The following is a 10,522-nucleotide window of genomic DNA, read 5'->3' as shown; positions in this document are numbered from 1 at the left end:
CAAGGACAGGGCGGGGCGCGCACAGGAAGTGCGCCCCGCCCCGCCGCGCGAGCCGGGAGGAGGCGGAGCTCGGCCGCTCAGCCCACAGGTACCGACGCGCTGTTTGGGGGGAGGGCCAGGCCCGGGCGTCCCGGCCGTTGCCGTGGTAACCGCGCATTCCTAGCGGCCGGGCGCGCCCGCTCAGCTCCGGCCCTGCGCCGCCGGCCGCTGCGTGCGGAGCCCGGGCGCCATGGGTCAGCTCTTTTCCCGCCTTTGCCTTCTGCTCATTGGCTGGCGGGCAGTGCCCGCTTCGCGATTGGCCGAAGAGCGCTGCCAATCGAAGGGAAGTTGAAGCTCGCCCGAGTGCCCCCTCAAGAAGCGGGCGGCTGGGGTGCTCGGGGTAGCGTCTTGGCGGCCATTTTAGTTGAGGGCAGAACCACCTCGGTTGTGCCCTTTCGCTTCTCTCCCGGGTCCGGCGTGGTGAGACTCGGGGCGGGGGGGCAGAGCTGGCCCAGCCCGCCGTGTTCCTGCAGCACAGCACGTGGTGCATCAGCTCCCGGTGGATTGGCTGGGGCTGCTTGGCCACGTCCACACCAGGGCTCGCGTCCATACATGGGTGGGATGCGGACCTGCTGGTGTGGCAGCACCCGCACTGCCATCGCCAGACACACTGCCCTCGAGTGCCCGCCCTCAGGCTGGCACCCTGTGCGGCCCTGCTCGCCGATGGCCATGCTATGGGCCTGGGCTCTGTGTGGGCACACGTGGCTCGCGTCCACCGTCCATGGACCCATCTTTCAGGGCCCTTGGCCTCTGGTTCAGGCTTTGCTGCGGATGCGAGTTGGCGAGTGACTACCATCTCTATAAGGCCTGTGCTTCACGTTACATGTATTATGCAATTAACTGGTGAACCACACAATACATTTAGACCGCTCACATGTGCAAAGTAATCATCACATGATAAAAATGACTGTCCAAACATAAAAAGCACTAGCCAGCTATAAAGTTAATGCTTGAAAATATGCTGGTTGTGTGTAATAGGGCCCTTAATACGGTTGTTCAAGGAGTGCAGAAGTGACTAATGTGGGGAGAAAAGATGAACTGTCTTTCTTAAATAGGATGGTTTGACACGTTTTCTTTGGCTGAATCGCTTTGCCCCTCAATCAAAGACACATGGAAGGCTCACTTGGTGGTTTGGGAAGCAAACTTTTCTTGGTGCAGTTAGTTCTGATCTTCAGTCAGAATTTACCCCTCTAGGACATGTCTTCTGCCTACAGAGACAGAACAACCCCCAGGTCAGTACTTTAAAATCTGATCATAGCAGAAATGGATAAAAAAGGCTGATAGTGGTGACTTATTATACTGGTGCAAATTATTTTACATTTGGAGGAAATGAACACTCACCGGTTTTATTTTGTTACTTACAAAATAGCAAATCCTTTTCTTTTTCATTTGAATTTATTGGCCTGAGCATGTTCAACGGAAATAGAACAACACAAAATTAAATGTCAAAGTACTGGCACGCAGTTAATTTTTTTCCTGCTACAAACAAAAAACTTCAAAAACATAATTCTTTTTAAAGGATACTGCAATTACATTTAAAAGGCTTACATTTTGAAAGTCAAGTGGATTCAGATAGATTGTTTTTAGCTTAAAATTGAGAATGCCACTAGAATTGGAAATACCTCCTCTGTTGGAAGTAAAATTTAACTGGATATATACATTGATATCCTTGTCTGCCTAAAACTAGATATATATTTTTCAACATTTTCATGATTCATAGCGCTACTATTTATGACCTTTTGTTTTTCATGGTAGCATCTCAAGTGCCAGTTTGTGAATTCAGCCACCACAATGCCTTTCTAAACTATTCTTAAAGTTAAGCTGGTAAATATTTTGGAAAGAAGTTAAAAGGATGATTATGATGGTGAGTACTGTGGTGGACAACACATATATCTCATTATGCCTCAAATAAAATATTATCATTATGGCCATATAAAAAAAGGGAACGTTAATGGTTTCTGGATATGAAGTAGGAAGTGGAGGGTAATTGTTGGCAGGAAAGTTGTAGATCCCGCTCACCCTGGCATAACTCCCCACATTAATGTAGTTATTTTATGGTTGCACCTGGTTTCTACAGTGAAACTATAGAAATGTTTATCTTCTGGCACAACCATGGTCTGAAATTTTAATGGTCTGAAATTTTTTGGGTATTCTTCTGTAAATACTTTTTCATTTACCTAAAGGTTCACTCTTTACTGAAGTGGGGGGAAAGCAATTACAGAGTATATCCAAGCTGATCGTTTTTTAAAATAAAAAATGATATGCTTTTCAGAGCTATGGCTATCCTCATTTCAAATTAAGTCTGTGATGATTAAATATTAAAATGATTTATGGTTTAAATTAATACAAAAACTTTTCAGGAGATTATTGCAACGATTAACATTTTTAATGTTTTAATACTTCTATAGTTTATCAATCACAGGCACAGTGAAACTGTTTTCAGTCCCCATGCTGATGATCTCATATGTCATTGCAGTATTATGCACAAACTATGTAAACATCATTGTGTTATTGGTAGAGGAGATAAAAAACCACAATTCATGTTATTGCTCTTTAATAAGCAGTTTTGGTATTGGAATATTTTTTTACACGTGAATGAGTACTTCCTTCTTCCCCTCCCCCCCCAAATGCTGACAATGAGGCAGAAGCATTCCAGGAATGAAATTAAGTGTAATTTGCCATTTAGAAAGGAACTTTGTTTCATGTGATGACAAATGTAGGTGGTCTGTGGCACAAGCTGAAAGAAGAAAAAGCCCTAGCGTGTGTTTTCCTAGGAAGGACTTGCATGAATGCAGCCTAAAATTGTCTGCAAACTGCCTATGATTATAAATACGTTTTTACTCTTTTTATTTGAATTATATTTAGGGTCATGAGAAAATGTCATGGCATCCCAGGTGCTTTTGTTTCACTAGCTGCACGTATTTCTACACTACAATTCAGGGGATTGCCTAAACATTTACTCCAGGCACTCTTAAAATGGAGGATGTTAATTTCTTTGTTTTTCATTTCTACCGCATTTCCTTAAGCATTGGACTAGCAATTGGCATTAGTTTTATTTTATGTTTGAGTTCACTTATCTACCCATGTATTGAAGGCGGTTAAATACTATAGCTTTATATTGTATAGTGTATTGTATCCCAGAACTTTGCAGAGCTACATTCAAAACAATGTATGAAAATATAGAATGCATGAATAAATTATTGTTTGCTTGAGTGTCAAAACCGTGATTCAAAATGTACAACACAATGATCCCTTCTCCAGTGTGCTTGCAATCTAAAGCAGAAGGCAGCTATGGAATGAATTAATGAATGAATTAATATAAGTCCAATAACAGAGATAAAGAGGAATAAGGAGGCATAGTCAGAAGAGAGAAGATGTGATAAAATGAGATTAGAAAATAGATGAAGGACCACTGAATTGAATAGATAGGAAAAGACATTTCCAGATGGCAGAAGTTACAGTAGAGGAGGCACTTGCACAAAAAGTGACAAGTTTAAGAAAAGAGTTAAGACAGATATTAGTGCTAGATGAATGTAGAGAATAGTAGTGTGTGGGGGAGATCCTTGAGGTGAACTTCCTTGCTTCAGAGAGGAGGACATGGAGCAGTGGCTTGAATTTGAAGCAAAGTAAGTTTAGATTAGATGTCAGGAAAAACTTCTTCACTGTTAGACTAGTGAGGCAGTGGAATAGACTGGCTAAGGAAGTTACGGGCTTGAGTTATTCAAGAAGAAGTTGGATAGCCACTGAGCAGGAGTGATCTAGGTGTAACTACGCCTGTGTTCTACCATGGGTATTTCCACTGTAGAAACTTCTGGGCTTTGCTGATTGCCCCTGTCCCTACTTTCTGCTACATGTCAGGCTGTTTTTAAGCCTCCCTCAGAAGCGTTAGGTGTTGGCTTCAATCAAGGCTGGGGACTTTGACTGGAGTGTGCCAGTGATTCTGCTGAGACCAAAGCCGGAGGTTCCTGACTAAAGGGTCATGCCCCTCCACTCAGGGTCAGACTGATTGGTGTATCTGGAGTCAGGAAGTAATTTTATCCTGTGGTCAATTTGATATGGACTGTGGGGGGGTTGCCTTGTTGTGTAGCAGGGGGTGTTGCCCCCTACCCAAGATCTCTTGAGCATATATTGACAACATTTCATAGAAGGAGGACATTGGCCTCCATGGTTCCCCTTCTTTACTTGTGGCAGATTAGGGTGTTGGGTCTGTGTTGTGTTAGGGTTGATGGTGGTCTTAGGTGGAGTTTACATTTTGAATTATATAGAATGGTTTGGAACCTGCCCCAGGCAGGGGTTGGACTAATTGACCTCTGGAAATCTCTTCCAGCCCTGCTTCTCTATGATTGCACACCAGAAAGCCATTGTCATTCATATAGATTAGTTTGTTGTCACCTGTAAAGGGTGCTGTTTTTAGACTGAATGAATACCAGGCAAAAAGATTAGATGAAAGTGCCACTGATTTTTTTTACTTTTGTTCAATAAGTCAAATTCATCCTGGTAAAGGACCACTGAAGTCAATATAGCACTTTGCTGCCAAAAGAATAAAGCACTTTTTTTTTTTACAGATTGAACAATTCAATATGGAGTTATTTGAGTTTGTTTTGTTATAATGGAAAAGCTGGTCAGATTTGAGGAGGCAGAAAATTTCAGAGTTTGAATCACCGTTTTTTCCTCAGGATGTGCTATTTGCTGTAAATGGCACCTGACATAGGATGGGATCTGATCCTAACAATTGCACTTCCTACCATGGCACTCCCATGTATGGCAGGATGTGTGATTTTGGGATCAGGGATTAGATCCCAGTGTAGCCATAACTACTTGTCCAGTGCAGGGGGAGCCTGGAATCCTGAGCTCCGCCTGTACCAGCAGGTTGAAAGCTGGGTGCTCACAACTTGCTTGAACCTGAACCAGTCCCAGGGCTGGGACTTTATTGGGGTCATTCAAGCTCTGGCACCATCTCTGGGAACACTCCAGAGCTGGTTCTAGACTCCAACATGGTCCTGAGGTTTGTACTGACAACTAGCACCAACCCTGGGACTGCACTGGGGATGATGGTTCAAGACACTGGTCCAGTCTTGGGGCTGGGACAATCAGTGGTTGTCAGTGCCAGTCCCAGGACCACACCAGAGCCTGTTCCAGGCTGGGTGTGATCCTTGGGCTGGGACTAACAGACACCTGGTTGTGAGTCCCAGCCCTGGTACTACACTAGAGCCGGTTTGAGATTCCTGCAGTCCCAGGCTGGGACCGACAATCAGCTAATTTGGGATCCTAGCCCTGGTCCTAGATGCTTCAAGACATCCATGTGGTCCCAGGGCTAATAACTACAGTCAGGTGATTGTGAGTCCTAGCTATAGGATCGCACCAGAGCCGATCCCAGAATCCTACACAATCCTGAGACAGAGACCACCCCGCAGCCAGTTTCAGACTCCCATGTGGTCCTGGTGCTGGGACTGAGAATTATCAGATTGTTGGTCCCAACTCCAGGACTGTATCAGAGTCTTGAGCCAGCTCTGGTTAAACTGCTGCACATTCAATTCAAGGTGTAATAGAAATGGGCCACAAAAATGTTATTTTTGTGACTGGTTTTCTATTTTGTTGTGCCATTAATTCCTTGAATGTGTGGCACAGTTACTATTTTATGACATGATTAACAGGGTAATCATGTCTTAATTGTAATGTCTGCCAGGAAGGGCTGGTTGTGCTACCAGAAGTTAAGTTGGTCACCGTTTCCCAGGATAATATCTGTTGTCATTTGCTTATGCCTTTATTGAAAAAAAGAAGATTGACGAGATTCTTTTTTATTTTTGGCTCAGCCACTGAAAAACAGAGCAAATTGTTAAAGTTTGTCTATTCAGTCATAATCTGCTATAATATATCCAAATGCCAAATGATACATATAGAATAAGGAATACATGGAATATTTACAAACCAGGAAACTATCCTGGAGTCTGGTATATTCGCATGTCTCTAATATGTAAACTTTGGTTAGGCACTTGACTTTGTGCTACATGACATTCTGATTAAATAATTAACACTATTCAAAATCGACAGAGAATGCATGAAGTGGATTAAGGGAATTAACAGTTTAAAAAAAGTAGTTGATTCAATGGTGAATCACAACAAATGAGAGTATTCTTGGATTGGTTCTGCAGGGTTTGGTACAAGGTATGACTTTTTTGTCTTACTATTTTCATCAGGTATAATATAAAATGCATGAAATTTGTGAATGATACAAAAACTGGTGGATTGGTATATCATACTGAAGACAGGACAGTCACATGGAGCAGTTTGGAATGCTTGGTAAAGTGTTCCTGTTCATTTAAAATGTGCTTTAATGCATCCAAATGCCAAAATATATATCTAAAACAAGGAATGCAGGAAACATCTACAAAGTGTGGGACTATATCCTGAAGAACTGTGACTGAAAGTAAATTATGGGTCATAATCAGGGATCCTGGGTTTTTTTGTTTAAAAATCACAAACCCTCTGATAAAAATCACAATTTCTCTGATTATTAAACCCAATCAAATCCGTGTTTTTCTGTTATTAAAATGAAACACCTCTCTCTGTCTCTGTATAGATAGGTAGGTAGGTAAGTATCAGCCCTGCTGGTGCCCCTCACTCTCCGCCAACAGCTCCCTGCTCCCCCCAGCCCTGCCAGAAGGGGCTCCCAGCTGCCAGGGCTACGAGGCCAGGGGCCGGGTCCACAACCCCCTGTTCCCTGTAGTAGCGCCCAAGCACCCATGGGAGGAGGAGGCTGCTGAGGCAGAGCGGATCACTGGTCGTAATACACAAGCAACTCACTGTGAGCTCCCAATGTGATGCTGTGACAAAGCCCTAATGCAATCTCTGAATATATAAGCAGAGAGTAGTAAAGAGGTCAGGATGTGATTTTGCCTCTATGTGTAGCATTAGCAAGAGTAATGTTATTGGAATATTGCATACAGTTCTTGTGCCTACTTTTTATATAGGGAGTTTAAAAATTGGGAAGGTGCAGAAAAGAGCCACAAGAATGATTCAAGGACTGGAGAAAATGCCTAACAGACAATTAAAGAGTTCCACCTGTAAAAAATCAGCGATTCTTAACCACAACAGTATAGTGACGCAGCTAGGCACCTGGGGCACAGGGGCAGTGAAAACTTCTGGTTGCTGCCATGCTACTGGCATATGCTATTTTTTTCTCCTTGCCTCAAGTCAACTGGGGAAGTTGTCTTGATTATCCCACCCTAGTTATGCCACTGTTCAACCGGGATGCCATGTGCCCTGGGGTGCCCTGGACTCTTTTAAGGGACCTGTGGGTTCCATACAATGTTAGCACTGTTAGGAATTCATAGTATGAAAAGTTTTCTGTCCTGTTATGTTCTTTGTGAGTTCTTTGCAGCAGAAGAATTGTTCTATTATTTTCATTAAAAAAAAAGTCAAAGTTAAGAGCTGGCATTTTCCAAGGGATGTCTTGAGCTTAATGAGGTTAAGAACCACTGATTTAGATTATGAGAAAGAAGATTGAATTGTACTATCACACAAAGAAAATACTGGATACTGCGTGCTCTTTTAGTGTAGCAGCGAAAGGCATAACAAGAATCAATGGCTGAAAGCTGAAACCAGATAAATGCAAATTGAAAATTTACAGAATTTCTCAACAACAAGGGTAACTATCCACTGGAACGAACTGGTATTGGAAATGGTGAGTGCTTCAGCTTTTGAATCTTTTAAATCAAAACTGGATGCTTTGGGAGGACATATGCTTTAGCCCAAACCCAAATTATTGGGTTTTGGGTTTTTTGTAAACTTTTGTTAATATGTTTGTTTATTTTTGTTACAAGAAACTGCAGGCCAGATCATCAACTGGTATTAACTGGCTGATATCCATTGAAGCTAATAGAATAATGTGCATATTGACTGAGTATTCAGCTATGCTGATTTATGCCTACTAAGAATCTGATTTGTAGAGGGGGGTGTTTTTGGCTAGGGATTGCACTTGGAATGATCTGGAGAATAGGAAGAGTTTGCTGGATAGGGAAATAGAATGAGATAGAAAGTAGGTGAAAGGGTGGAGAAGAAGACCTTTCCAGAAGAGCATCGAAAGTAAGGAGTGGTTAGTAGGTGGTCAGCTGAAATCTTGCATGGGTTGGAGCGGATGGGATGAAAAGAGAACCAAGAATCTGTAGCACTTATGCAAATAGTTGGGGAAAGTCCTCTCAGAATTTAGGGTGAATAACAGAGAATAACAGCAGCAGGCGGTGGTCCCTTGGGGTGCTTGTGGCCTGCACAGATGCTACTGCCTGGCGGTGTGCAGTTCCGGCCAGAGATGCACATGGCAGCAAGGAGCACAGCCAGACTAGCCCGCCTCTATCACACAGGGCTCCTTGCAGCACTTTTTCTGGCACTTGCGCGCCACCGGAGGAAGCCCCACACAGTGGAGCTGGCTGCCTTCTGACTCCCTGCACAATGGAGCCGGCTTCCCCTTATCTTCTTGCTGCAGCACTTGCTTTGGGCAGCAGGTCTCTGCGCCATGGCGGGGCGTGTGTGGGGGGCCCCCACATACCTTTACCTTCTCTCGCACCCACACCCTGCTCACCTGAGCTCCATGTTCTTACTGCTTCCCTGGGCACAGGCCCCATGCTTCCTGTCCCTGCCCAGCTGCAGCTCCCTCCCTGTCCCTGCCAGTTCACCTCCCTACTGCCCAGAGCAAGCGTTGCAGCAAGGAGATCATAGATTTCATAGACATTAGGGCTGGAAAGGACCTCGGAAGATCATCGAGTCCAGCCCCCTGCCCCAGGGGCAGGAAGTCAACAGGGATCATAGGATCCCAGCAAGATAAACATCCAGATGTCTTTTGAAGGTGTTCAGAGTAGGTGCTTGAACCACCTCTGACGGCAATCTATTCCAAACCTTGGGGGCTCGGACACTAAAGAAGTTCTTCCTTATGTCCAGCCTGAAACGGTCATGGAGGAGTTTGTGACCATTCGACCTTGTCATCCCTTGAAGTGCTCTGGTGAACAGACTTTCTCCCAGATCCTGGTAAGCACCCCTAATAAACTTATAGGTGGCCACCAGAGCAACCTTGAGCCTGCGCTTTTCCAGGCTGAACAGTCCCATGGCTCTCAGCCTCTCTTCATAAGGTCTGCTTTCCTGACCGCTGATCATGTGTGTGGCTCTCCTCTGCACCCTCTCAAACTTCTCCACATCCTTTTTGAATTGTGGAGCCCAAAACTGGATGCAGTACTCCAGCTGCAGCCTCACCAAGGCTGAGAACAATGGGAGAATGATGTCCTGGGATTTACTTGAGAAGCATCTGTGGATGCAAGCCAGTGTTTTGCTTGCTTTCCTAGCAGCAGTATCACATTGCAGGCTAATGTTTATCTTGTGGTCAGTCATGACCCCCAAATCCCTTTCATCCGTAGTGCTAGCCAGCGTACCACTGCCGAGCCTATAAGGATGCTGCAGGTGTTTCCTCCCAAGGTGGAGAACCTTGCATTTTTCAGTGTTAAACACCATCATGTTCTCGTTCACCCATTTCCTGAGCCTGTCAAGGTCAGCCTGGATCACCCTCCTGTCCGTATGTGTGGACACTTTACCCCGGAGTTTGGTGATATCGGCAAACTTGGCCAGTCCGCTTCTGATACCAATGTCCACATCATTAATGAAGATGTTAAATAGTATAGGTCCAAGGACAGAGCCTTGGGGGACCTCGCTGGTCACAGGGCACCATGATGAGTGACTTCCATCAACCACCACCCTCTGGGTTTGAGAACGGAGCCAGTTCTCCAGCCAGTGGATCATGGTGTGGCTGAAGCTGCAGTTAGCCAGTTTTACTAAGAGGTGATCATGGGATACCAGATCAAAGGCTTTTTTTAAAGTCAAGGTATATGACATCAGTCTCTTCTGCCTTGTCCAGGTGATAGGTCACCTGGTCGTAGAAGGAAATGAGATTGGTCAAGCAAGACCTACCCGCAACAAACCTGTGCTGGCTATCCCTCAGGATGTTGCCATTGGCCAGTCTGTTAAGAATGGCCTCTTTGATAATCTTTTCTAAGACCTTCTCTGGGATAGAGGTCAGGCTGATGGGCCTATAGTTTGCCGGATCCACCTTCCTCCCTTTCTTCAAGATATACACCACATTGGCCTTCTTCCAATCATTGGGCACTTCACCAGAGCGCCAGTTCTCGAAGATCCATGCCAGGGGCTGAGCTATGATGTTCGGCAGCTCCTTGAGCACCCTGGGGTGTAAACTGTCAGGGCTGGCTGACTTGAAGGTGTCCAGCCTCTCAAGGTGATCCTTCATGCATTGATGGAGGATAAGGAATCTCTTTCACCCGGGCTTCCGTGTCTCATAATGGGCAGGGGCATCCCACAGGACTGGTGAAAGACTGACGCAAAGTACCCATTTAGCAAGTTGGCTTTTTCCTGGGCGTCATTGTCAGTTGTCCCATCTGGTTTAGCAGGGGTCCAATGTTGCCTTTGCTTTTCCTCCGGCTCCCCA

General features: G+C 44.9%; 1 protein-coding gene across 3 annotated transcripts in view; it reads left to right on the top strand.

Moving 5' to 3' along the window:
* The first annotated feature begins 15 nt into the window (after positions 1-15).
* TRIQK (triple QxxK/R motif containing) overlaps positions 16-10,522 on the top strand; it is a 112,545-nt gene continuing 102,038 nt past the window's right edge. For 2 of the 3 annotated variants that reach the window (XR_002099543.1, XR_002099544.1), the window contains exon 1: positions 16-88. Coding sequence is in view for 1 of the 3 variants with exons in the window: in XM_019527923.1 (XP_019383468.1) it covers positions 1,237-1,271 (35 nt within the window). In the remaining 2 variants the exon portion in view is untranslated. Of the gene's footprint in view, positions 89-1,175; positions 1,272-10,522 lie in introns of those variants that run through there. The other variant, XM_019527923.1, reaches the window with a different exon arrangement.

The sequence above is a fragment of the Gavialis gangeticus genome, unplaced genomic scaffold (assembly GCF_001723915.1).
Source record: "Gavialis gangeticus isolate Ggan-Ray unplaced genomic scaffold, GavGan_comp1, whole genome shotgun sequence".
In the NCBI taxonomy this organism is placed as follows: Eukaryota; Metazoa; Chordata; order Crocodylia; family Gavialidae; genus Gavialis; species Gavialis gangeticus.
Note: the sequence above shows the minus strand (reverse complement) of the source record. Positions and strands in the feature narration are given on the sequence as shown.